This window comes from Rhodotorula paludigena (genome assembly GCF_050403205.1).
Source record: "Rhodotorula paludigena JCM10292 DNA, Rt_paludigena_JCM10292v1_ctg16, whole genome shotgun sequence".
Classification (NCBI taxonomy): Eukaryota; Fungi; Basidiomycota; class Microbotryomycetes; order Sporidiobolales; family Sporidiobolaceae; genus Rhodotorula; species Rhodotorula paludigena.
The window spans coordinates 246,106-270,898 of record NW_027481442.1 but is presented as its reverse complement, the minus strand read 5'-3'; the positions used below and the strand labels follow the sequence as shown (position 1 = coordinate 270,898).

At 64.6% G+C, this 24,793-nt stretch overlaps 10 protein-coding genes across 10 annotated transcripts; 5 read left to right on the top strand and 5 right to left on the bottom strand.

The window, feature by feature from the left end:
- Positions 1 to 257: 257 nt before the first annotated feature.
- Positions 258 to 4,424, bottom strand: MSS4 (1-phosphatidylinositol-4-phosphate 5-kinase; the record flags this gene model as incomplete). Its single annotated transcript, XM_076648538.1, has 7 exons — positions 258 to 608; positions 671 to 748; positions 810 to 1,037; positions 1,097 to 1,360; positions 1,463 to 1,880; positions 1,940 to 2,019; positions 2,085 to 4,424. The coding sequence occupies 7 exons, from the start codon at positions 4,422 to 4,424 to the stop codon at positions 258 to 260; spliced, it is 3,759 nt and encodes a 1,252-aa protein (XP_076505978.1).
- A 389-nt stretch (positions 4,425 to 4,813) lies between these two features.
- On the bottom strand, positions 4,814 to 8,363 carry JCM10292_003324 (uncharacterized protein; the record flags this gene model as incomplete). Its single annotated transcript, XM_076648537.1, has 16 exons — positions 4,814 to 4,827; positions 4,886 to 4,980; positions 5,049 to 5,134; positions 5,194 to 5,321; positions 5,402 to 5,446; positions 5,529 to 5,594; positions 5,654 to 5,823; positions 5,887 to 5,988; positions 6,082 to 6,370; positions 6,433 to 6,655; positions 6,733 to 6,806; positions 6,867 to 6,971; positions 7,028 to 7,274; positions 7,333 to 7,369; positions 7,431 to 8,193; positions 8,258 to 8,363. The coding sequence occupies 16 exons, from the start codon at positions 8,361 to 8,363 to the stop codon at positions 4,814 to 4,816; spliced, it is 2,550 nt and encodes an 849-aa protein (XP_076505977.1).
- Positions 8,364 to 8,612: 249 nt separating this feature from the next.
- JCM10292_003323 (uncharacterized protein) lies at positions 8,613 to 10,956 on the top strand (the record flags this gene model as incomplete). The annotated part of the gene is made up of 6 exons (XM_076648536.1): positions 8,613 to 8,972; positions 9,044 to 9,187; positions 9,266 to 9,388; positions 9,483 to 10,033; positions 10,098 to 10,706; positions 10,815 to 10,956. 6 exons carry the CDS (start codon positions 8,613 to 8,615, stop codon positions 10,954 to 10,956), a joined length of 1,929 nt encoding a protein of 642 aa, XP_076505976.1.
- A 310-nt stretch (positions 10,957 to 11,266) lies between these two features.
- On the bottom strand, positions 11,267 to 12,254 carry JCM10292_003322 (uncharacterized protein; the record flags this gene model as incomplete). Its single annotated transcript, XM_076648535.1, has 3 exons — positions 11,267 to 11,756; positions 11,817 to 12,155; positions 12,211 to 12,254. 3 exons carry the CDS (start codon positions 12,252 to 12,254, stop codon positions 11,267 to 11,269), a joined length of 873 nt encoding a protein of 290 aa, XP_076505975.1.
- A 282-nt stretch (positions 12,255 to 12,536) lies between these two features.
- JCM10292_003321 (uncharacterized protein) lies at positions 12,537 to 12,989 on the top strand (the record flags this gene model as incomplete). The annotated part of the gene is made up of 3 exons (XM_076648534.1): positions 12,537 to 12,568; positions 12,680 to 12,749; positions 12,873 to 12,989. The coding sequence occupies 3 exons, from the start codon at positions 12,537 to 12,539 to the stop codon at positions 12,987 to 12,989; spliced, it is 219 nt and encodes a 72-aa protein (XP_076505974.1).
- A 239-nt stretch (positions 12,990 to 13,228) lies between these two features.
- JCM10292_003320 (uncharacterized protein) lies at positions 13,229 to 14,207 on the bottom strand (the record flags this gene model as incomplete). Its single annotated transcript, XM_076648533.1, has 2 exons — positions 13,229 to 13,993; positions 14,058 to 14,207. 2 exons carry the CDS (start codon positions 14,205 to 14,207, stop codon positions 13,229 to 13,231), a joined length of 915 nt encoding a protein of 304 aa, XP_076505973.1.
- A 1,092-nt stretch (positions 14,208 to 15,299) lies between these two features.
- On the top strand, positions 15,300 to 16,816 carry JCM10292_003319 (NAD(P)-dependent alcohol dehydrogenase; the record flags this gene model as incomplete). Its single annotated transcript, XM_076648532.1, has 6 exons — positions 15,300 to 15,788; positions 15,896 to 15,934; positions 16,039 to 16,254; positions 16,364 to 16,559; positions 16,636 to 16,714; positions 16,777 to 16,816. The coding sequence occupies 6 exons, from the start codon at positions 15,300 to 15,302 to the stop codon at positions 16,814 to 16,816; spliced, it is 1,059 nt and encodes a 352-aa protein (XP_076505972.1).
- A 281-nt stretch (positions 16,817 to 17,097) lies between these two features.
- Positions 17,098 to 17,776, top strand: JCM10292_003318 (uncharacterized protein; the record flags this gene model as incomplete). The annotated part of the gene is made up of 3 exons (XM_076648531.1): positions 17,098 to 17,277; positions 17,410 to 17,492; positions 17,572 to 17,776. The coding sequence occupies 3 exons, from the start codon at positions 17,098 to 17,100 to the stop codon at positions 17,774 to 17,776; spliced, it is 468 nt and encodes a 155-aa protein (XP_076505971.1).
- Positions 17,777 to 18,306: 530 nt separating this feature from the next.
- Positions 18,307 to 20,253, bottom strand: HEM14 (oxygen-dependent protoporphyrinogen oxidase; the record flags this gene model as incomplete). Its single annotated transcript, XM_076648530.1, has 3 exons — positions 18,307 to 19,005; positions 19,062 to 19,766; positions 19,825 to 20,253. 3 exons carry the CDS (start codon positions 20,251 to 20,253, stop codon positions 18,307 to 18,309), a joined length of 1,833 nt encoding a protein of 610 aa, XP_076505970.1.
- A 1,236-nt stretch (positions 20,254 to 21,489) lies between these two features.
- Positions 21,490 to 23,701, top strand: GLN1 (glutamate--ammonia ligase; the record flags this gene model as incomplete). Its single annotated transcript, XM_076648529.1, has 9 exons — positions 21,490 to 21,543; positions 21,661 to 21,696; positions 21,976 to 22,017; positions 22,388 to 22,556; positions 22,622 to 22,707; positions 22,772 to 23,145; positions 23,214 to 23,321; positions 23,389 to 23,543; positions 23,649 to 23,701. 9 exons carry the CDS (start codon positions 21,490 to 21,492, stop codon positions 23,699 to 23,701), a joined length of 1,077 nt encoding a protein of 358 aa, XP_076505969.1.
- Positions 23,702 to 24,793: the final 1,092 nt, after the last annotated feature.

Here is a 24,793-nt window from a genome sequence, read left to right as displayed (position 1 = left end):
AAGAAGAGAACGACCATACATTGCTGGAAAAGGCTTGCGAAGGTGCGCCTCCCGTCGACCCCCTTCTTTCTCCAGACATGTGCGCGAGACGGGCTGTGATTACAGCCGACGCGAGAGTAGTCAGAGTGGCCAGAGTGTGGTCGAACGAGTGTAGTAGGGGATAGAGTAAAGACAGAGTGGTGGAGCACAAAGTGGAGCGAAAGTGTCTGTGTTGCTGAGTGTCTGCTGATCGCACGTCGCGGTTGCAGCGGTGCGCGCTATTGCGCCTGCACGGGTCCGGCGTTAATCGTCGCCGCATGCTGCTCTTGAAGCTGCTGCTGCGCCTTCTCGTCGTCGGCCGAAATGTTAGGTGGCGGAACGGGCGCGCCGGACTGCGGCGACGCCTTTTCCTGCGTCACTTCGGGCGCCTTCTCCTTCTCCTGCGCTACCGACGACGCCTTGCCCTTCTTCTTGCCCTTCTTGCTCTTGCTCGGCCCGCAGCCCGCGCCGTGCGACTCGTTCTCGAACATCGGCGGGCGCGTCGACTCGTCGTTGCCGCGGATGCTCGACTTGATGAAAGCGAGGAAGCGGTCGCCATACTCGCGCGGCGGGACGGCCGAGATCATGTGCTGCAGTATTTGAGGGCAACGTCAGCCGTGAGCGCGTTACTGCGCGCGGTAAGCGGACACACCTTGTTGTGCTGCAACCCCTTGAAGAAGTGCTCGATCCGCTTGGCGAACGTGTACGGCGTGAGGATGTCGATGATACCCTGCGAAGCTCGAGAAATTAGCAGGGCGTACGAGATCCGGAAAGGACGAGCTTCGACGCACCAAGTAGTAGATTACGCCGAGATCCTCGTTGCTGTCTCCCGTCGCGCGCATCCCACCTTCGTCCTGATAGAACAGGAACAAGCGACGCTCCGAGTTGTCGTGCTCGGGCAGCTCGTGCTTGCCGCCGAGCGCCTGCGGATCGGACCGCTGAACGGCCTTGCGCAAAGCTGAGGCGTCGGCATCGCGCTTGATCTGCGTCGGCTTCCGCGAGACCTTGACCGTGTCGGGCTGTCGAACGGATACAAAGTCAGTCGTGTGCTGAGGAAGAATCGAGAGGCGAGTCGCACCTGGAAGACTGAGAGTTTGTCCTCACGCAAGCCGTCGCTGTTTCCGCGAATGCCATTGTGGATGCCGGTCAAGAGCGAGTAGTCCATGATGCCGAGACGCTGCAGTAGCTCAGTGTCGCGCCGGAGCTGCTCCTCAAAGAGCGCCTTCTTCTCTGGGCCGAGCGCGAGCTGGCGGTGCCGCTGCACCCAGTTGAGATCCTTGAGCACGGCGTGCGGATTCGCCGCTGCCTTCTCTTCGGGATACATGCGGCCGATGGCGGAGCCCTGCATGTCGATACGGCGAGTTAGCGTAACTCTCACAGGCAGATGGCCGATGTGCGAGCGTTAAATCTCGTCGCTCGCATAGCCACGAGATGTCACACTCACCTTGAGGTCGTACGTCTCGTGAATGTCGCGATGCGGCGGGAAGAGGTTGTTGAAGATGACGAAGTGGATTTTCTTGCCGTGCGGGAGCTTGACACGGTGCAGGCCGTAGAAGCGACTCAGGAGCGTATGCGGGTTCTTCTTGATGTGCTCGTGGTACTCCTTGAGGATGCTCCGCAGGAACTTGTGCTCGGCGTGCCGGATCGTTTTGATGATAAAGCGGTAGTCGCGCGAGAAGTAGAAAAAGCTGCCGCTCTTGCCCGGCGAGCCGAGCTCCGACAGGATGTACTTGGCCGTGAGCGAGACGAGGTAGTCGCTCGGGTCGAGGAAGAAGTACTCGCGTAGCTCGCGGAAGACCCAGGGTGCATAGTCCTTGAACTTGAAGTCGTAGCGGACCGAGGGCGTGAGCTCGTTGCCGACGCTGCAAGGTTGCGGCTCAGCCAATGCCTTTCGCACGGAAGCACAACGGCAAAATCGTACATATCGAAGCTGAACTTGTGCCGCGCGGTGTAGTCGGCATCCGTCAGAGGCCGCTTTGCCTTAGCTTGGCAACGCGAGACCTGCGGGAGTGCGCAGTGTCAGCAAACCAATCCGATGCGCCGGACCCGGTGCGCACAAGACGTACGCCGATGCGGATCCCCGTGAGCATGTTGTACATGAGCACATAGTTGGCGTGGTCCTGCCCGATCAGGTTGCCGACGAGCACGCCAGCGCCAAGCTCGTCCTCGCGGTCCGCGCCCGCCGCGCGCGACTTTTGCCGTCCCCCCTGCGCCGTAGCAAGCGTCGATGGGTTCGTCGCCGCCGCGAGCTGCGCTGCGCCGTCCTCGGCGCTGCCCTCGCCCGCCGCCGCCGCATTTGCAATCGGGTTGGGCACTGCAGCAGCTGACGTGCCCGATACGGTGCGTGCCCCTCCGGCGCTGGAAAGCTGCCCATCCGAGACAGCGCTCGAGCCCGAGCCCATGCGCGTCGTGCGACGCTTGAGCAGGGCGCCAGGGCCGGCGGGCATCGTGCCGCTGCCGAGCCCGAGCCCGCCGCCTGTGCCGCTGCCGCTGCCCGGGACGCCCAGGCGTTCGCGGTCGCGCGCTTCTCCGCCCGGAAGCGGCGAGGCCGCGCGGTCGCGCTGCTTCGCAGCAGCCGCCTTTTCAGCCTCGGCGCGCTTCTCCTGCCGCTGCCGACGGATCGCATCTGCCTGGGCGGCGATCGAGGCATCGACGTCGTCGATGAACATGGGCGACTGAGGCGAGGTCGGCCCGCCGAATGCGAGTCCGGCCGAGGATGGGCCGGCAAAGGCGAACTGTGGTGCCGCAGCGGCAACCGAAGGATGCGCTGGCGCATTGGAGAACGAGTGCGAGCGCTGCGTAGGAGATGGAGATAGACGGTGGGAAGACGTGGTAGAGGAGCGGCGAGGTTGCGAGGTGACGGGGACGGCAAGAGACGGGGAGCCAGGGACAGCTAGGGAAGGAGACGCGATGAGGGAGGGCGAGTCGGCAGTATTACTGCGGCGAATATGGGGAGATGCGGTTCGGGGACGGGAGGAAGAGGCGGCCGCGGGAGGGTGGAGCTGCGACGAGGCGGAGGCGATGGGAGAATGTGCCAGAGGGGACGGCGGCATTCGCTCAGGCGATCCGTGCAGGATGCGCTGTCGCGAGGGAGGGGATTTTCGCGAGCTGCTTCGTGGAGGCGAAGACGACTGCTGCCAGTCTGCCGGCGCAGGTGCAGGCGATACCACCTCGTGCGCCGGCACTGCTGAACGTGTTGACACTCGCGACGGCGAAGTGTTGCTCGGCGGTGACGAAAGGAGTCGAGGCGAAGCCGGGAGGGGAACGAGGCGAGAGTTGGTCGCGACGAATCCGGGCGCGAATGCGACAGGCGCGCGATCGAGCGGGTCGTGCGGGGCGTGCGAAGTAGATGCCACGGATGTGTGCGCATCAGACACCGTGATATAAGAGACAGGCGACTCGGATCGCCGCAAGCTGGCGGCTGACTCGGTAGGCGCGTCGCTCGCGGCCGAGTAGAAGCTGCTCGACCCGTTCAGGGTTGACGACGGGACATGCCGCAGCGCCTGGTCGTCGCTCTCGCGCGACGGAGAGCGTTCGAGCATGTTCGCGAGGCGCGGGTCGAGCTGCGAGGGCGACGAAGCGCCGTCGCGCTGTCGCCAGGGCGAAGGCGGACGCAAGCCGGCGTCTTCCATGCGGTCGTGGAAATCGCTGCGCCACTCTTGCAGCCGCATGCGCGCATGGTCGAGGTGATCCTGCTCGTCGCGCTCGTCGCGAAAGTCTTGCGCCTCGCCGTCTGCGGGCTCCTGTACATGCTCGTTCGGACGCGCGTCGTCGCTCGAGGTGGGAGCCGCTGCGCCGGCCGAAGGGGGAGTAGGGCCATGATGCGGGTGCATGTGCTCGTGCGCGTGGCCGTAGACGCGCTGGAACCACCCTGTCCCAGCCTGAGCCTCGGCAGACGACCCGGGCGCGTCACCGGCCGGGCCCTGCGCACGCTGCATCCTGCCCGGCGAGCCCTGGCGGAGGACAACACCGTTCTTCTGCACGACCACGCGAGCGGGATCGAGTCCCTCTGAGCGCACGCGCTCGCCGAGCGTGAAGAGCGGGTTGATCGAGTCGCGGTCGTCGTCGCTGACCCTCGCTCCTGCGCCCGCGGGCACAGCTGCAGGGCCCTTGAGCGTACTCTGCGACTCGCTGAGCGCAAGCCCGTCGCCCATGGCGCTCTGCAGCGGGAGCGAGTCGGGCGGTTGCCGAGGTGCCAAGGGCTGCCCGTCACTCTTCTCGCGCGCGGGCGAATCTGTCTGGGCCGAGTGCACGCTCGTGCTCGCCGTCAGGTGCTCGTCGGCCGTGCTCGGGCTCGAACTCGCGGGCGAGAGCGGCGAGTCGGGTCGAGGCGGCGGGATGGGCTTGAGCGAGCTGTCGACGGTGAGCGTGGTCGCGGGCGGGGTGGCTGGCGGCGTAGCGAGCATACAAAGCGATCTCTGAATCGCTAGCTCGACCGTTCCGGATCCGGGCCGAGCGAAAGCGTCGGACCCGACTCGCGCGTCGAAACTCCGTCGACGTCGACGCCGGCGACCAACCTTCCTCGCAGCAACCTCGCCTTTTGTCACAGAGAGGCCACCGGTGAATCACTGCAGACTCAACGCGGTTGCTACAACCCTGCCGAAATGCCCGACAGAGCTTTGCGCGACCTTGCATGCTCACTTGCACCACGATCAGTCGATGCGACAGCGAGCAATTGTTGCAAAGGAGCGGGAACGACGGGCATGCAGGAACGAGGGACGATCCAGGGACGACAACAGGCGCAAACAGAACGCAAAAGGCGCGACAGGTGGGAGAAAGAATGCAAGAGACGCGTTCAAGTCGAAATGTCTGCGCGTCCAGAGGCCGTCAGCTACACTTCTTTCGACAAGATCGCCGCGGTACGCACACTGGAAGCACGCCGTGACGCTCCCGAGGCCCGTCTCCTCGCGGAGGAGCATGTCGTGGTTGTTGCGCAGGCAGTCGTTCGTCAAGTGATTCCACCTGCGTGCGTCGAGCCGCCCGGTGTCAGCTGCGCGTCAAGTGTTGCGGAAACAGACGAGAGTACGGACGTCGATGTGTCGCCGTAGAGCATCGCAGGCGCCTTGATCGTCTGCTTGCCGCCCTTGCAGCGCTTGCACTTGAAGAGGTCGTGCGTCTGTTCGGCGCAACCGTTGTCAGTCCCGCATGCACAGCTGTCAGGAGTAGCTGACGCACCTCGCAGGCCGACTCCTTGTACTGGAAGAGCTGGCGCAGGTTGTCGCCGGCAAAGTGGCGCTCGATGTCTTCCTTGGCGTCGACAATGACCGACGACAGGTTCTGCTTGTGCGACTGGCGCTGGAAGACTGCGTGCGCAAGATCGTTTCAGTGGGTGACCCATCCACGCGGCAGGCTCGTACGCGACCAGCGGGCGTTCAGAACGCACTCTTTTCTTCGACGGTGCCGGTCGCGACAAAGCGGTAGACGAAGCCTGTGCGATGCCGAGCCGGCGATGTCAGTTCGGAGGCGACACAGTTCGAGGCGTGTGCTTCAGCCCAGGAATGAAAACGCACAATCCTTCTTCTGCCCGTCACGCCAGACACGCGCGAGCGCCTGCATGTCGCTTGCCGGGTTCCAGTCTGCGCATGAAACCATCAGCATACAGCTCACTAGGCAGCAATTGCCAGACGTGACGCACCGGGATCGAACAGGATGAGGCGGTTCGCGCCAATGAGGTTGATTCCGCAGCCGCCGGCCTTGGACGAGAGGAGGAACACGACCTTGTCCGAGTCGGGGTCGTTGAACTGGTCGACGAGCTTCTGTCGCTTGTTCGTCGCCATAGTGCCGTCGAGGCGCAGCCAGCCGAATCTGAACAACCCCGGGTGCACGCGTCAGCGCGTGAACGAGAAAGAGGTAGTGACGGCGACGCACCGTTTGGCGTCGCACAGCTTCTGGAAAATGTCGAGCGTCTGCGTAAAGTTGCTAATGAGGACGATCTTGTCGTTCGTTTCCTTGCGCATCTTGGTGAGGAAGCTGGCCAGGTGGAAGCGGAGAATGTGAGCCAACTGACAAGAAAATCGAGGACAACCGCAGAAACTAGCTCAGTGGCCTGGCCATCCGACTCACCGGTCGAGAACCGCCATTTTGCCGCTAAGCGCCGGGTCGATGCCCCTCCTGCGGTCGCGCGGGTCGTACCCCTCGGGCCACACGCCCTCGGCGCCGGGCATGTCCTGCGCAAAGTCGAGCAGGTCGGGGTGGTTGCACAGCTTGCGGAGGATGCCAATCGCCTTGAGCGGCTGCGACTCTTTGCCGCGCAGGAGCGCCTTCATCTCCGGCGACGCCATGAAGAACTTGTACAGGTCGAGCTGGAAGGGCGAGAGCGAGCAGAAGACGACGTGCTCGTACTTGACGGGCACTGTTACGCGCGCATCTAAGTGAGTCAAGGCGGGAATATGGGAAGTCAGGGGAGGCACGCACAGTACTTGCTGAGAAGGTCGTTGGTGCGGCGGATGATGAACTTGTTGACCTTTTCCGAAAGCACCTTCATCGCCGCGTCGCCGCGCTCCTTCTCCTTGTCGCTGGCGTCGCCGTCGCGGCCCTTGAGAATGGGGAGCTCGAACTGCTTGTGGAACTCTTGCTTCGTCCCGAGGTAGCCCGGGTTGCAGAAGTTGAGCAGGCTGAAGTACTCGTTCAGGTCGTTCTGCGCTCGGGAATGCATCGTATCGCGGTCGTCAACAGCGTGCTCCGCTCGCAAAAGAAGCGCATGCTCCGGCGCACCTGGATCGGTGTGCCCGTCAGGATGACACGCCTCTTGCAGTTGATTCGGTTAAGCGCAGTGTACGTCTGGTTGTCTGCGCCCACCGGACTGCTCAGCAATCACTCCGTCGGACCTTATAGCGCGAGGGACATACCCGAATTCTTGAGGCGATGACCTTCGTCGGCGAGCAAGAGGCCCACCTCGGTGTCGCCGAGTTCGTTCGTAAGGTCGCGCAGCTTCTCATACGACACGATGACGACTGCGCAGATTGTCGTCAGCTGAATGTGGCAAAGAGGGACAGTGCATGCGACGTACTCGGCGTGACAACCTGCTTGCCCTTAGTCGCGCACCACTGGCGCACCTGCTTGACGAGCTCGGCGCCCGTGACCTTGCCGTCGACCGCGAGCGGGTTGACGGTGCCCTCTCCGAGCCACTTGACGAGCTCGTTGGCCCAGTTGCGAACGAGCGATGAGGGGCACACGACGATGGCCTTGTCAATGGCGGCCTTGTTCGGGAGCGGAGACTGGCGCAGGAGCGTCCACATGAGTGTGATACATTGAAGCTGCGTTGTGAATGAGGGTCAGATGCGGATAGCACAACAACGGGAGCAGACAACGCACCGTCTTGCCGAGACCCATCTCGTCGGCCATGATGCACCTGCAGGAGCGAGATGAGAGACTGCCTGACAATGAGACAATGACGGGCTGGTTCTGCGCACCCGAAAGCCTGCTCGTCGGTCATGCCAGTCGCGCAGCGATACAGGAACTTGACGCCCTCGACCTGATGCGGGCGGAGCTTGCCGCCGACTCGCGGGTCAATGACGACGGCGACCTTCTTGACCATGCCGGCGAGCTTCTTGCGGTCTGCGAGCCCGAGGATCTCGGCGAGGCTCTTGTGCACCTTTTTGCGCTCGCGCTCGAGCGCCGAATCGACCTTGTTGTCGGCGCGGTCCTGCTCCTCCTTCTCCTTGCGCTGACGCTCGAGCTCGCGCTCGGCCTCGCGATCGTCGGTCGTCGGGTCCCACAAGACGATGGCATGGTCGGCGAGCGGGTCAAAGAGAGGTGCGGGGATGACCTCGCCCGGCTGGCGCGTGCCGAGCGTGCGCAGCGAAAGCTTGGTGTCGAGGAGGACGCCGCGCTTCTTGATGCCGGGGAGCGAGAATGCCTGCGTCATGATGCTCTCGGCCGTCTTGGGGCGGTAGACGGGGAACTGGCGCGGCGGCGGCGGCGCGACGTAGCGGTCGACGAACCCGCGCTTCTTCTTGCCGCCGTCGTCGTCCGAGTCGTCTCCGTCCTTCTTCTTGCCCTTGCCCGCCTTCTTGGCCTTCTTGGCCGCAGGCTCTCCGTCATCATCGCCCGCCGCACGTACGTTTGTGTAGAAGTCGTTGTCGGTGAAGACGACTCGGGGCCGCTTGGTCCCCGAGCGGGTCCCGCCGAGATTGCGCGAGCGGGTTGAGGTGGTCGAGGTAGGGACCTTGAAGGCTGCACACGCACTCGCAGGTCAGCTCGGGCAGTGTGGCGAGCAGAGGGCGAGGTGTCAACGGACGCTTGAGCTGCGGGACGCCAAACCCTCCACCCGAGTGGTGCGGTGCAGCGGGCGACTCGGGCCCCTGGTCTTCGCGCTTGAAGCTGGCGATGATGGACCGGCGCATGCTCCCCCGGGCGAGTGGCGCGAGATGTCAACTTTGGCGGGAGAGAGGAAGCGGGCGGCGAAGAGACGCGTCTGTTTACTCGCCATCCACGCGACTACGCGCAGCTGAGAGCCAAGTGAGGGCGTAGCTGGACTGAACAGCTAAGAAGACACGCTTTCGCACTGCGCACCGCTCACCAGCCGCTGTCGTCGCTTCTCTCGACACCGTCATCGCCGGACCTCGTCCTCGCCCGCTTTCTCGCCCAGCACGATGGCCAACTGGGTCGAGGAGGGCATGGGCGTCGGTATGAGGGGTCCAGACGGCGCTCCGCTCTACCGCGAGTCGACTCCCGCTCTCCCGTCCTCGGCTTCCTTCGACCCGACCATCCATAAGCCCCCCTTCACTGACAATGGCGCTGGCGCCAGCGTCTCGAGCGAGGCGCAGGAGTACCACAATCGCGTAGGCAACATGCTCAACAAGTGTCTCGGCCCCGAGTACATCTCGACTCGCCCGGGCGGCGGAGGCGGAAAGCTCACCTACATCGAGGGCTGGCGGGCCATTGACCTCGCCAACGAGGTGTTTGGCTACAATGGCTGGTTCACCGACATCAAGTACCTCGAGGCCGACTTTGTGCGTCAGCGCCGCAGCTGGTCCGGACAGATCTACCGCCTCCTGCTGACCGTTCCGCTTTTCCGCCGCAGGTCGATCTCGACCCGCAATCCGGTCGCTGGAGCGTCGGCGTCACGGCTATCGTCAGGGTACGCCTCCGCGACGGCACGAGCCACGAGGACGTCGGCTTTGGCAAGCTCGAGAACGGCAAGTCCAAGGCGGATGCCCTCGACAAGGTGCGTTGGCGGCTCCGCTCTTTTGATCGTCGGGCAAGCGCATGGCAGAGTCTGACTCGGCTCGTCTCTCCTGCACAGGCTAAGAAGGAGGCGGTGACGGACGGGCTCAAGCGCACCTTGCGCTACTTCGGCAAGCTTCTCGGTAACTGCCTGTACGACAAGACGCACCTCGGCTTCATCTCCAACCTCAAGGCGCCGAAGGTGAGTTCGATACGCTTCCGGTGTCCTGGCTCTTCCCCTCGAACCGCGAATTCTCGCAGCGGTGCCCGGCTTACCCTCTTTTCTGCCGCGACAGCCCAAGTTCGACTTCGACTCGATCTACAAAGCCGAGCGCGACAACCCGCAAGCCTTCTCCGCCGCGCCTACTCCTCTCCCTTCTCGCGCGGCCCGCCCCGCCGCCAATCCCGGCACGCCCGCCGCCGCGGCCCTTGCAGCGGCGGCAGCGGCGAAGAAGCCAACCCCCTCGCGCCCTCCGCCACACGCTGCGAACCGCGCGACGCCCGGAAAGCCGCCAGCGATGCCGCCGCACTTGGCGCAGCAGGTGCAGCGCGCGAGCACGCTCAACCCCGCCGCTGCTGCAGCTCGACCACCCGCGCCTGCCGCCGCTCCTCCCGCGCAAGCCGCTCCTCGCCGCGCTGCGACGGTCGCGGTCGGTGGTGCGCCGCAGAAGCGCGAAGTGGCCGGCCCGCAGAGCGACATCAGCTTTTCGGCCGAAGACGAGAGCTTGCTTGCGGCGATGGACCTGCCTGACGGAGCTGCACCTGTCGACTTTGTCGAGACGGAGGGCAACGGCTTCGAGGCGGATGATAGCGGGTTTGCAGAGATGGAGGGTTTTGAGGGGAACAGGTGCGTACATCGTGTCTGCCACTCAGGGTGGTTCCACGAACTGACTCAACACGTTCGCACGCAGCATCATCGCGTCGAAGCCGCCTGTGTCTCCACCTGCCGCCCGCCCCTCGCCTCCTGCCGACCAGCCGGCAGCGACGACGAGCAGCGCCGACGCGAAGCACGACCAGATGCTCGCGAACAAAGCCGCGGCGATGGAGCGTCTCGCAGCGCGCAAACGCAAGGCCGACGCCGACGCCGCTGCCGCTGCCGGCTCCAGCGTGGGCTTGAAGCGCTCGGCTTCGGTCGCGGCGGTCGAGGGATACAGCGTCTCGGCTGCGTCGCTGCTCGCCGGCGCCGGCGGCGCAGGCAAGTCGCCCCTCCCGCAAGCGGGATCTGCGCGCCCGGGCGGGCTCAGGCCTCCGCAGGCTCCTTCGCGCACGTCGAGCGTCTCTGCACCTGCGCCCGCGCCCGCGCCCGCGCCCGCGGCGAAAGTCGCGGGCTCGCTGCCCGTGCTGCAGGTCGGCGCGGGCGTCGTGCGCGCTGCCGGGGGCGAGAAGGGCGTGAGCGGGATGGTGAGCGCGAGCCCGGAGAGGGCGAGGTCGATCGGCGCGGCGAGTGTCCAGGAAGACGCGCAGGGTGGGTTTGTGAGCGCGAGGGGGTTCAAGAGGGGGTTGAGCGTGTCGGGAGAAGGGTGCGTCTCGCGCACTGCGCTCTCGCGGCTTCTGCGGTCCCTCTCGGATGACTGCTCGTCGACTGCTATCCAGTCGTTAGGCGCACGCTCATTCCCTCCTTGCCGCAGCTACGACGCTTCTCCTCCATTACCAGCAGCGGCTGCGAACTCCCGCGCCTCGCACTCGCCCTCCGCTGCGCGCGTACCGCTCGCGCAGCTCGAAGTCGACGGCCCAACGGGCCAGATCAAGCGCCCTCGAGGCGCCTCGTGAATTGGCCGAGGGAGGAAGCGTTCAGGTGTTGCGGGTTGCCAGCGGTCTCTTCTCTCAGTGGCTTTGCGTCGTCGAGCGCGTGTTGTGTACCTTTCTCTCGTTGTCGCATGCATTCGGGTTTGTGCCTTTCGTCGAACCAGGCGCGGCGCGGCGCGAAGCGGCGCGAGAGAATGAGAGATTCGATTGCGCGTGAATGAAGATGGAAGAAGGAGCGCGCAGACGACGATGTGCAAAGTAGGTACAACGGACAGACGGCACGGAAGGGTACGGCAGACGGCAGGCAGACACCGAAGGAAAGGGAGAGCCCCGCTCACTCTGCGAGCGTGCGCGGCGCGGGGAACTGCATCTCGAAGCTCGTCAGGTGGACGTTGAGGCGCTGCCCGTACACCTCGAAGCGCGGGAAGCTCTTCCCGTCGCCAAAGCCAGTCCACTCGTCGCCCTCGCCGTCACCGCACGGCTCGATGCGCGCAACGCGGCTCCACCCCGTCGCGGTGGGTTCGACGACGAATGTCCGCTCGCTCCCGACGAGGACATCGGCGCGCTGCCCCTCTGCACGGACGGCGTGCGCGTCCGACTCAGCGGCGGGCAGCGGGGGCTGTACGAGCGCGGGGTTGTAGCCGCTCAGTAGCGGGCGGACGAGCGCCGACGAGAGCCACGAGGTCGAGACGGGGAGGGCGAAGGGGGTCGTGCGTGAGTCGCGGAGGAGGCAGCGGAAGAAGGGCTTCGAAGGGGAGGGAGGGTGCGAGACAGTCAGGAGCGTCGACGAGCCCGAGGGGGTGAAGGAGAAGTCAGCGCGATGTCTGCGGAGGGGCGCCTGTCAGTCGCTTGTATTGTGCGCGAAGAAGGAGGAGGTAACGCACTTGGGAATGCCCCAGTTGCGCCTGCCATTGGCGACCGACTCGTCCGTCGAGACGTAGATGCGAGTGATGGCAAAGTCGTACTGCGGCTTGTCGCCGTCCTTTGCGCCCGAGCGGCTAAACAGACCCGGGACATACATGAGCTCGTCGTACGGCCCCGCGTCGCCCGTCGTGTAGCGCACAATCATGACGAAGCCGACGCCGCCGTGGAAGCGGTCGCTTAGGTCGGCGGGCGTGCCCTTCTCGAGGTCTGCGTAGCTCGCATCTGGAAGGGAGATGGGCTCCTCGCTGAACGGGGTATAGATTGGGATGATCCAGCCCTCTCCCGTGAGCGACCAAGGGCTGCGCAGGGCAGGATCAGCGGGATTCGAGAAGTGGGGAGGGCGAGTCAGCGCACGCAGGGAGAACGGGGACGCCGGCAGCGGTGCGGATTGCGGCCATCTCGTCGTCGGCACCGACCAGAGCTGGATAGCGCACGAGAAAAAGCGGCGACGGACGCGGGAGCGGAGGGTCCGAGAGCAGGACAAAGTCCGACCCGGCAACGGCGGGTGCAGCGCGAGCAGGTTCAGCGGGTTTCGGGTGAGTCTGCAAGACACTTCACGATAGCCCAATCTGCTCGGAACGAGTTAAGGGCGAGGGTGGAAGCGCAAACGATTCCGCTCGATCGCTCTTCACGGCGCTGCCCTCTTCCACGCGCCACTCGCGCACGAAAGGCTAGCAGACATGGCCCGCGGTCTCCAGAAGCTCGAGTCTCAGTGCGTCTGCGCATGTCCCGCCTCGCCTCTGTCCTCGCCACCTCTCGCGCTTCTTCATCGCTTCCTTGTCCTTGTCGGCGCGTTGGCTCACCCTCTCGCCGCGCAAAACAGGCAGAAGAACGCCGCAAAGGCCAACGCAGGCGGCAAGTCGAACCTCAAGACTCGCGCCGCCGCTTTCAAGGTTCGTCTCGCCTTCTCGCTGTCGACCTCTTCCTCTCCGCCCCTGCTCTGCCGCTGCCGTCCTCCTCGACACCCTTGTGTCGCATCCTTTGCCCCGTGCTCACCCCTGCTCCTTCTCACACAGATCAGCTGCCCGGCTTGCAAGCTCCCCCTTTCCGACTACACCAACTTCAAGGCGCACTTCGAGTCGAAGCACCCGAAGCTCCCCCTCCCCACCGAGGAGTCTCTCGCTCCCAAGTAGACGGCTTGCGGCACATTTGGGCGAGGCCATTCAGGGGCCATAGACGTAGTTGCGTCGACTGGATACGAGGAGGAGCAGAGGAGCGGACGGCTGTTGTGCGGAGGTTATTCTCCTGTCCTGTATGATCAGAGCATCTCTCGCATATCTGCGTGCTGTCGAGGCGAATAGGGAGAGAAGAAGGGTATCGACGTCGAGACTGCAAAGTGTGTACAACCGGAGACAACCACCACACTCGACGCTCACACCCCGCCCATGGCCGAGTACCCGACCTTTTCCCGGATCAGCGCCTTCTGATTCGGCCTGATCCAGTCCCGACACCCGGCAAACATGGCCTCCCACACCTGCTGCGCCTCCTGCTCCCCCTTGCTCGCTGCCGCCGCGGACCCGCGGCCGTCCTCCTTGAACTGCGCTTCGCACACGCCGCGCACCTCGAGCCACAGGTGTGGGCTCGCGACGCGCTCGAGGAACGCGTCCGACACGCCTGCGAGCGCGGGCACGTCGGCCGACGTCGATGTCGACAGCGGGAGCGCGTCCAGGTCCGCTGCGAGCGGGACCGAGGGCGGCGCGGTCCCTGGTGCGGGGGGCGTCGAGGCGCCCGGCTCGGAGAGCGTGAGGGCGGGGACGGAGGCGGCGGGGACGAGGGACGGAGCGGTAGAAGCGGTAGAGGGTGCGGAAGCGGAAGAGGCGGCCGGTGCGGCGGGCTTGGTCACCATGAGGTTGACGACGGTCCCGTCCTCGACGGCAAACTCCTTGAGGAGCTTGGTGTCGCCCATGGCCTTGCCCTTGAGGATCCATCGCTGCGCCTCGGGCGGGGGTGCGCCCTTGCCCTGCTCGGCGGCGTACAGCTGCGCCTTGAGGTCGGCGATGGTCGCGGTCGGGCGGGCCGCAAGCGAGAAGGTAAGCGCAGGCTTGATCGACTTGACAGTGAGCGCGACGGTCTGGTCGCCAGGAGCGGGCGCGTCGTCGTCGTCGTGCGAAGTCGACGGAGGCTCGCAGACGGGGACCTGCTCGCATCACGACATCAGCTCGGAAGGGCGCGCGACTTGGACTCGGGATGCAAAGACGCACGTTGACGAGAGTGGGGCGCTTGTGGCGCTCCTCGACGGGCGGGGTGTACGAGTTTGGGTAGCGGAGCTTCTGGGACGCGAGCAGGTCGGCGGTCGCCTTGAGCGCCTGGATCTCGGCGGGCAGGCTCGTGTCTGAGATAAGAGACTCCATCGCGGCTTATGCAGCTCGGTCGCGTGTCTGGGAGAGAGCGACGGGTGGGCAAGCGGGGCGGAGCGATGACGGTGCGAGGGTTGATCGTGTTGAATGTGTCGCCTTTCTGTTTCAGGCGTGCCTGTGCTTGTTTGCTCTCACTGTATCTGTACGCCCACCGTGGTGGGACCGGCCGCGCTTGCGCGCACAGCCTGCTGCTGGCCCTCTCGAAGCTCTCGCACAACTCTTGCACTATCTCACGGCGCCCCGATCTTGCTGCCATTCGTGCGAAGTCGTCGTACTTCGTGCAGCGCCATCACAGAAGCTCCTTCGAGTCGTCGGTCTGGTCCGCGGACGGGCGCGACCTCTTCTCGCCCTGGACGATGAGCCACGCGTTCCACCCTCTGCCCACCGACCGTTCCGGTGTCGCGCGGTCGTCCGACACCTTGACCCTGAACATGCATATGTTGCAGAGCACGTGGCTCTCGGGCTGAGCGTCGGGACTGACGATATCGTAGCGAGACGAGGTGGGGCCAACCCGGCGAGGGCGACCTGTGCGCGTGCTGCTGATGGACAAGCGAAAGGAACACCTACTCGTGACGTCTTCCTTGCAAATAGGGAGAACGGGGGCCTGCACGAGGTCGGCGAAGTCCCAAAGGATGTTGAAACCGTGAAGGCCCGTCCAAGCGTCCAAGCAGCGAGCGGATCAAGAGCAGACGAGAGGACATGCAGAGACTCGAATCGGCCCACACCGGTGCAGCTCGAGTACCGTTGCATTGGCATGAGCACGGGCGCACCGGTAGAGCGGAATCACGAAGTCCGACGATCTTCAGCTCCGGAGATGACGGCCATCGGGCCCTCGGCGAGGATTTGCGTGTGCGCGCTTACCTACCTGTGCGGCATCCATCCGCTCCGACTGCTACTGAGCGTCTCTTGCTTGCTCAACAGCGCTTGAAAAGCTCTCCGCCACGCCTCCGCTTGCTGCTGCTCGTGCTACCGTCTCATCTCGTCTCGTCCCCACCTTCTCGTTCCCGATCCGACAGTGCGTCACTCCGCTGCACTTGCAGAGTGAGAGCGGCTGCGCTGAACTGTCGCACGCCACCCTTGCAGGACATGCGCGCTTGGGTCTTCCGCCAGAAGGGCAACCCTTCGTCCGTTCTCCACCTCGAGTCGGAGCATCCCGACCCTTCGACCGACACTCCCGCCGCCAACAAGCACAAGGTCCTCGTCAAGGTACATGCAGCATCGCTTAACCCCATCGGGTGGAAGTCGATGGGCGTGGCGCCCATCAAGTGGGGGCAGAAGGTCCCCGCCATCCCCGAGTGCGACTTCAGCGGCACCGTCGCCGGAGGCGACCTCGGCGGCACGGGCCTCCAGGTCGGCGACGCAGTCTTTGGCATTGTCCCCGCGCAGTCCGTCATGAAGGCGGGCCAGGGCGTCCTCGCCGACTACACGCTCGTCGAGAAGCGCCTTGTCGTCAAGAAGCCCGACAACGTTTCGTTCGAAGAGGCGTCGACCTTCCCGCTCGTCACGTTCACGGCGTACCACATGATGATGCGCACCGGTGGGCTCAAGAAGAGCACGGGTCAGAGGGTGTTCATTGTGCGTCGTCGCTCTTGCGCGGAGGGACGCCGGCATGCTGCCCGGGACTGAGAGGTGTCGTAGCATGCTATGTGGTACTGACGCTCTAGACAAATACAACTACGCAGAACGGTGGCTCGGGTGGTGTCGGCGTCTACGCTGTTCAGGTGCGCTCGTCTCTCTCGACGAATCACCGTGGAGAAGCTGCTCTGGACAAGCAGGCGCGCTGCGCACTCACTATGATGATCTGACCAAACTCTTGCCCGCCCAGCTCGCCAAGGCATACGGCGCCTACGTTGTCACAACCTGCTCCCCGCACTCGCGCGACCTCGTCCAGTCGCTCGGACCCGACGAGATCCTCGACTACAAGGAGCGGGACATCACCGAGCAGCTCACCGAGAAGTACAAGGACAAGCCCTTTGACATGGTGTTTGACACGGTCGGGGCCAACAGCGAGCTGTATCCCAAGTCGCCGCGCTACCTCAAGGTGCGTGGAATCCTCAGCCCCTGTACCTACTTCTCCCGCTAGCCGTACCGGCGGGACGGTGAACGGCGTGCAAGCCTGCCGTGACTTTGCGCTGAATCTGCTCCTGCAGCCCAAGGGCCACTTCCTCGACATCGCCGGCCCGCACATGGACGGCTCGCTCTGGTCACTGTTCTCCTCGGCTGTCGTCTTTGCCGGCCGCCTTGCCCGCCCGCGCATCTTCGGCGGCACTCCGCGCAAGTATGTCTTTGCGATGATGGAGCCCGAGGAGCGCGAGCTCAAGGAGATGGCCGAGTTCCTCCGCGAGGGTGCGTCTGTCTGTTTCCCCTTCCGCTTGGTGCACCTTGCTCTGTCTTCCCTTCTGACTCTGCTGCACGTACCTAGGCAAGCTCAAGCCGATCATCGACGAGGTGTTCCCGTTCGAGAAGGCCATCGACGCGTACAAACGGCAAATGTCTGGCCGGTGTGTCTCCTTCCTTCTGCTTCCCGCACCCATCCCTTTGCTGAACGGTAGTTGCCTTACAGCGCCAAGGGCAAGGTGGTCATCAAGGTGGCGGATGCGTGAGAACACGTCCGTGCGGTCCTCTGTCTGTTTGCTGTTTGTAATCAGTCTCTACATCTCCGCCTGTAGCACACGCTTCCTCACCGAGACGACTAGCCGTGTGCATAATGCAATCTCGTGTGACTCTGCGTACGCTACGCACTCTAGACGCCATTGCGCGAACTCGAGCATCCATTTCGAATTGCCCATCTTCATCAGTTCGCGGAGCCAGCTTCTCCCTCGCTCCGCCCGTAGGCATAGGCAGCTCTCCCCGCCTCTGAAGCACCTCCAACACCCCTCAAAACATGGCCAACGCCCCCGCAGAAGCGCCCTGGCACGCTGCCTTCCCCACTCCCCGCGCGACCGTCGTCGGCGGCGACATTCCGTCGCTCACGGCGGACGAGCTGCAGGCCAAGCTCGAGGCCGAGCCAGAGCTCGAGAAGAGGAGCTTTGTGGTCGTGGACGTGCGCAGGACCGACTTTGAGGTGCGTGGAGCCTGGTTGTGCGGTTCGGAGACGGCGGGAGAAGGTGGGGGGCGGTGCGAAGGACGGCAACGGCGCGGTACCGGAAGGTAGGCTTGGGGAGACTGCAGCTGCTGATGCTCTTCAGACACCCAGGACGGCTTCATCAGCGGCGCCATCAACCTGCCCGCGCACTCGCTCTACCCGACACTGCCTGGTCTACTGCCGATGCTCTCTCGGTGCGTCGCGACTCGGCTTTCGAAGATGCTGTTCAAATTCGATGAAGACCGCAGTCCGCTGAAGGTGTTTCCTGCGCAGTCATGCCCTCGTCATCTTCCACTGCAACTCGTGCTCAGCCGGCGGACGAGGACACCGTTCCGCTGGATGGTACCAAGACGCGCTAGATCAAGCCGGCGTCGGAAAGGACGTGAGCCGCGCGGCGGTGCTCGAGGGTGGAATAAAGGGGTGGCTGAAGGGGGCTAGCGAGGGCGGGAAGAGGGAGAAGCTAACCGTCAAGCTGTAACCCGCCTTTCTTTGCAGGCGCAAGGGAATTGCTCGGCCGAGGACGGCAGTCTTGCAACCTAGAGACAAATCGCTGGCTCGCCTCGAGAAGAGGCCGAAGCAACTGGGCCAGCTGGGACGATCCAGCTCGTCCTCAAATTGCACCACGTTCACTCGGGCTGCCGGCAAGGGCTTCTGCTGGGTATTCCACCGAACGCTGTGGTGACTTTGAGCTTCAGTCACCGCCCTGCAAGGCTTCAGCAGCCTCCAATAAGACGTGGACGCTTCTTTCGCGCGGAACTGGACTGTCAGCTCCCGGTGCGAAGCCCTCTTCTCGTACGCGATTGACGAATGAGAGCTGCTCGGATTGCTCGCAACGTCGTCAGGTGGTCGCGAGAGCTGCTAGGCCGTCAAGCTGCGCGAGAGTACTTCGCTTGCGAAGCACTGCTCTGCTTGCGACGGATGGGGTGCAAGTCTCCCCGCCAACAGCTCAGCCAGACGATAGCGGCACCAAGGGCGGGAAGACTGCAATGCACGTGTAACTGCGCAGTCTCACACCTCCCACATCTGCGTCCCCGTCTTGACCGCCCGCCGCACCGCCTCGTCCACCCTGCCTCCATTACCCTCGTTGAGCGCCTGCGCAAACGAGGTCCCGACTTCCCATGCCGCCTTGACGCATCCGTTGACGCCGACCGCGCTCAACCCGCCGCCGACGACCGCGACGTTGCCCGCCTGCTCGAGGCGGGTCCCGAACGCGCGGAAGTCGGGCAGCATGCCCGGCGGGACCTGCGGGATGCAGTCCCTGTGCGTGCTCGAGAAGGCGTGCACGGGCTCGGGGAAGTCGGTCGAGGGGAAGTGCATGCGGAGGGTCTCGAGCGCTGCGGCGACGAGCGAGTCATGCGAGGGCGAAGGCGGCGGACGCTTGTCGAGCCAGTAGGACCCGCCGAGGAGGAGAGAGACCTTGACAAGGTCGGCCGAGGACGCATCGTCGACGTCGGGCTGGACGTCGGTGTCGAAGATGACGCCAAGGGCGTGGTGCGGGTTATGAGAGGGAGGGACGGTGCGCGGGATGAGGTAGCCGAAGCCGTGCGGGAAAAGTGGCGCTGCGTCCGGAGGTGGCGCAGGGAAGGAGAGGTTGATGACGCTGACAGTCGGGGCGGGAAGCGAGGGAGGCGAGAGGGCAGGAGGCAAGAGTTGCGGGAGAGTGGTGACGAGGTGCGTCGCATCGAGCGGACCTGCCGAGGTGCGGATCTGTGGACCCTGTTGGTGAGCAGCGCGCGAAAGTAAGACGCTGAGATCGCGCGCACCCGCCATTGCCCGTCGACCTTCTCGACCTCCTCGACCCGGCCTTTCTCGCCCATCCAGAACTCGACACCCTCGACCGCAAGCCGCTCTCGCAGCTGCTCCGTCAGGCCCTGCAGACCACCCTTGACGCCCCACACGCTCGCCTTCTCCATGTCCTGCACGAGCTCCTTCCCCTCTGCGCCGCTCTCGCGGATCCGCTCCTTGACCCGGCGCATCTCGACCTCCTCCGCCTCCGCACGCACCCTCCACGCGCTCTTCTCCTTCCACCCTCTCTCGCGCGCCGAGCGCCCAAACACGCCCGCGAGGACGACGCTCCCCCACTCGCGCTCGGCGTCCCACAGCTGTGGGAACACGGCGCGCACGCTCAGGCGCCGCGCGTCGCCCGCGTAGATCCCGTGGATCATGGCGCTCACGAGCTCGGAGGCGAGGACGGGGCCGAACCGCCGCGTGAAGAAGGCGTCGACGGACTCGTCGGCTGCGCCGGACGGGTCCGAGTGGAGAGGCGAGCGGGGGCGGAAGGGCTCGAGAAGGAGCGAGGGGAGGACGCGCCGGATGAGAGGTGTCGTAAAGATGGAGCGGATGGCGGAGGCGAGGGAAGACGGGAGGAGCGTCAAGCCGGACGAGGGGGAGTAGAGGAAGCGGTTGCGAGCGGACGGCGCGGTCTTCGGCACTGTGACGATGGACGGCGTCAAGCCGATGTCGTGCGCCTGTAGAAGATAATGTCAGCGAAGCGTGAGGCACAGCAGACCGCCGAGCGAGACGCACCATCTCGATCGTGAGCCATCCGAGCAACCCAACCGGGCGGATGCTCCTCGGGCCCGTCTCGAACACGAGCAGCTCCTTGCCCCCATCCGGCTTCTCCGCCTCTCCGAGCTTCCTCCCGTCCTGCAAGCGAATCGCGCGGCACCATCCACCGACGCGGTCCTCCTTTTCGAGAACAACGATCCGGGTCCTTCGTCGCACGGCGGGGTCGAGGGTGCGGAGGAAGTAGTGCGCAGTCGACAGGCCGGAGAGACCGCCACCGAGAATGGCCAAAGTGTGCTCGAGTGGGGGATTCGAGCCGCGGTCTGCTGTGAAGAGGGTCGGCGAGAGGTGCAGCCGTCTGAGGTGGACGAGCGACGACGTCCCTGGCCGCACGCTAGCTGGGGGACGGCTCCGGGATGCACGAGTGACCGCCTGCGCAATCGTGAGCATCCTCGCTGGTCGCTCGAACGTGCAGAAATGTACTCGTCGCTCGGCGATCGGATTCGGCTGATGAGAAGGTGGACGCGGAGGTGGGAAGGTGCGCGGGCGCCAGCGGCAGTCAAGCGGCTCTTTGTAGCTTTATAGAAGCCGTACAGCACCAGTCTAGCTCGCTCGAAGCTCTATGTGGAGCGCGACGTGCGTCTCTGAGTGAAAGAGGCGGTGCTCGCTTGCTTCAGAGATCTCGAAGGCTCTCGATTCGCCAGTGCGTGTCATGCCGCCGTCCAGTGTGACGAATGACGACCACCTAGCTTTCGTGTGCTCGAGTATGCGCGAGTCTTTCTTTCAAAACCGTCTCGTCCTGCCGAAACTCGCTCGTCAGGCATGCGGACCGCTCTTCCTGGCGGAGTGAGCTCGTCGAGCACGAGAGGAGGATAGTATGCCATTGAGTGGAAGACAAAGGTAGAGCCTCGGTCGTCAGACCATCGCTTCTTCCTCCCGCTCGCTCACTGCTGGTAGGCGTCCGCCTCGCGTTTCCCGTCCCAACCGTCGCCTTGTCGGGCAGAGCTGCCGCTAGCCTCCACGAATGGCTGCAACACTGAAGTCGCCGTAGGAGAGGCGGCAGGGGCAAGAGGGGATGCTGTTTGAACGTGGAAGACCAGGCTCGTACCGAGTCTCCGGCCATAGTTGGGCCATAGATACTGACGTCAACCATAACCTGCATGGCCAACGTGTTGCGGGCGCCTGGCGCGCAGAGGCGAGGAAGACCCAAAGATGGAAACGTGCGTTGCCAACGGGCAGACAAAGCCCGGCCGAGCAGCGGTGCAGCCAATGCGGGGCGTCGGAAACCCGCCCGGGAGCCGTAGACGCGTGCAGACGGACGTTCCGAGGCTGTGCTGCGCGCAGAGTCTCCTGACGAGGGGGTTGGAGAGGCTGTGCAGTACGGAACGCAGCAGGGGAGACCGAGCAAGGGAGGGAGGCACGAGATGACGAGATGGCCGACGGGCGGAACGACGAGCAGCAGAATCGTAGGCAGCGAGCGATGAGAGGGAGGAGACGTTGGCTGCTACTCAGAAAAAGGTCGGTGCAGCAGAGACAAGAGTCACAGAGGCTAGCGCGGGGAAAAAGGGGGGGCGAGGCCGGTGCGCGGGACGAGCGTCGTGTCGCCAGCGAGCGCGCGCCCTCTCGAGTCTCGCCTGGTCCTGCTCGTCCTCGCACTCTCCGCACTCTCTGTTCCTGCACGATACCATGGCGCACCAGGGCCTCTCCCCGCACGTCTACCATCCGGCGCTCCTCGAGCGTGTGCGTCCCGTTCGCGCGCCCCGGCTCTCGTCGGCGCCAGTCTCTGCCCTCGTCGCCCGTCGCTGACTCCTTATCGCTCGCGCCCCTCGCCCTCGGTGTGCATGACCGCCCGCGCAGTACATGGACCTGCCCCAGGGTGGCAAGATCCAGGCGGTGCGCTTCCCTCCCGCCGCGTCCCCGTCGAGAGCGGCATTCGCACGCGACCGCCTCCCCCAAACCCGGGCGACTGCGGCCACGCTGCCCCCGCCCCGCTCGCAGCCCGCTGACGCTTTCTGCCCGTCTGCCCACTCGCTGGCTGCTCTACACCCTCACAGGAATACGTGAGTCTCGCTGCCCTGACCCCGCGACGAGTGGCGCTCGCTCGGTCGGTCAAGTTCGGATCGACGCTGACTCTTGCTCCGCTCGCCCCGCGTCGCTCTCCCGGATGCGCAGGTTTGGATTGACGCCGACAGTGGTCTCCGCTCCAAGACCACGGTGAGCCATCCTTCTCGTCGCGCGAACGCGGATGACGGGCACGCAGGCGGACGTCCCTGGGCGCGGGCTCGGCGGCCCGTTCGAGGCCTCGTCAATCGAGTTCAGTGATGCGCGCTGCAGGAGGCGGTGGCACGGGTGCACAGTGATGGAATGCTGGAGCCGGACGCGGTCGACTTGCTCGATAAAGCCAACGTCCGACCTCGCGTCGCTGCCCCTTCCCCGCCGCTCATTTACCGTCCCCCCCCGCATCTCGTCCTCGTCCCGTCATTCCGCGCACCACTCGCCGGCACCTCTGCGACTGCTCGAGCATGTCTCCCGTCTGCATATGCAGGACGCAGAGCTGACCCGTTGCCCCGCCTCCGCCTGGCAGACCCTGGATGGTCCCATCAAGTCCGTCGATGAGCTGAAGGAGTGGAACTTCGACGGCTCGTCGACTGGCCAGGCGGAGGGCAGCAACTCGGACGTCTTCCTTCGCCCGGCTGCCTTCTTCCCTGATCCGTTCCGCCGCGGCGACAACATCATCGTCATCTGCGAGACCTGTTCGTTTCTGCCGTCCCTCTTCTACCCGGCCGAGCCGCAGCTCACGCTTGCATTGCTTGCACAGACAACAACGACGGCACCCCCAACAAGTACAACCACCGTTACTCGTGCGCCAAGACCATGGAGGCGGCTGCCAAGTCGGACCCGTGGGTGCGTCGCGGCTCCTTTCGCCTTCACGCCTCCCCGTTGAGCTTACCCTTTCCCCTCTCCACAGTTCGGTCTTGAGCAGGAGTACACCATCTTCGGCTCGGACGGCCGCCCGTACGGCTGGCCCGTCGGCGGCTTCCCCGGTCCCCAGGGCCCGTACTACTGCGGTGTCGGTGCCGGCAAGGTCTTTGCGCGCGACATGATCGAGGCGCACTACCGCGCGTGCCTCTACGCCGGCGTCAACATCTCGGGCATCAACGCCGAGGTCATGCCGTCGCAGTGGGAGTTCCAGGTCGGCCCGTGCGCCGGCAAGGACATGGGCGACCACCTCTGGATGGCCCGCTACCTCCTCATCCGCATCGCTGAGGAGTGGGGCGTCACCGTCTCGTTCCACCCGAAGCCGCTTGCGGGCGACTGGAACGGCGCCGGCTGCCACACCAAGTAAGCCCTTCCGCCTTTCCGTCCCTCCGCTTCCTCGAGTCAGCAGCTGACCTTTCGCTCTCGCGCAGCTACTCGACTGCCGAGACCCGTGCCGAGGGCGGCATGAAGGCGATCGAGGAGATGATCAAGAAGCTCGAGAAGCGCCACCTCCAGCACATCGAGGTCTACGGCTCCGAGTCCGTCTCGTCTCTCGTCCTCAACTCTCGCTCCGTTCCGCTCACCGTTCCTCGCGCGCACGTGCAGCAACGACCTCCGCCTCACCGGTCGCCACGAGACGGGCCACATTGGCCAGTTCTCGTACGGCGTCGCCAACCGCGGCTCGTCGATCCGTATCCCCAAGTCGGTCGCTGTTGCCGGCAAGGGCTACTTCGAGGACCGCCGCCCGGCCTCGAACATCGGTGCGTGCCTTCTCCTCTTATCGCCTGTGGAGTGGGGAGGACTCTGCCTTTTCCCCCTCCCGCGTCTTGACTGGAGCTGACCTGTGTTCCCTCTTTTCTGCGCAGACCCGTACGCCGTCTGCGACATCATGGTCCAGACGACCCTCCTCTCGGCGTAGAAAAGTGCGAAGTTTGAACGAGCCGCAGCGATTCATGACCCTCGCCGGCCCCTTCTCACTGCCGACTCTCCTCCTCTTCCTGTCCTTTTTTCAGCGTGTACCCTCTCTTCTCTCTCTCATTCCTCCAGCAGACCCTCCTTCACTCGCTCATCTTCCCTCCACACTACACATCGCCTTGCCCCATTTCTGTTCGTCCTTTGGTGTCCCTCCCCGCTCCTCTCCCCGGGTGTCCCCCCATCTCTCGCACACCCTGATCTTGTGTCCTCGCTTTGCCCGCCTCTACACAACCACAACGATTGCAATTACCTCGGTTTCCTCATTGGAACTCGCTCGCGCGCGCGCGTGGTCCGGCGTCGCAACCGAGAGAGACGAGGAGAGAGAAGCTTGCCTCGCGCTCGTACCCTGTCTCTCCGAAACTGCATTGCGGAGGTTCGGTGGCAGTGTCATGCGCATCTTGGCTCGCTGATAGACAGAGCGTCGGGCGAGATAGTCCTGGCCGCGACGAGCGGGGTCGGGCGCGAGCGGACGGAGCGAGGCGGACCTTGCTTGTCCTTGTATCCTGCGGTTGGAAAGCACTGTATGGGTAAGTAGCATGCACAAGAGCAGCCTGGGACGCTTCGATGCTGCGTTGACGAGCATTGAAACGCCGGGCGGCGGAATGCTCGAGTCCACCGAGGCGACGAGACGCCTGTTCAGCACTACCACACGAGACCTCAGTCGCCTTCCCGTGGGCGACCCTGTGTGACAATCCGTCCGCCTGTCCGCCGACGCTTCGACCGAGTGATTCTCGCGCCGTGACGAGCAGAGCGGCGAGAGAGGTCGGACAGAGGCTCGGAAGCGCCGAGCGCAGCGGGAGCAGTGGCAGCAGCGGAGCCACGTCGAGAATACGGCGAGCAACAGCGTATGACGCTCGATACTGAATGAGCGGGGGAGAGTATGCAGCCGTGGAGCATGAATTGATTGCTCAGGCTGGAAGATGCGTGAGCCTCGTTAGTATCAGGGTCCGGGGTTCTGTGGGAGGGCCGACAGGAAGGTTGAGGCATTGCTATTGCTTGTTGATGTGTGTGGGTGGCCAAAGGGCGGAAACAGGAT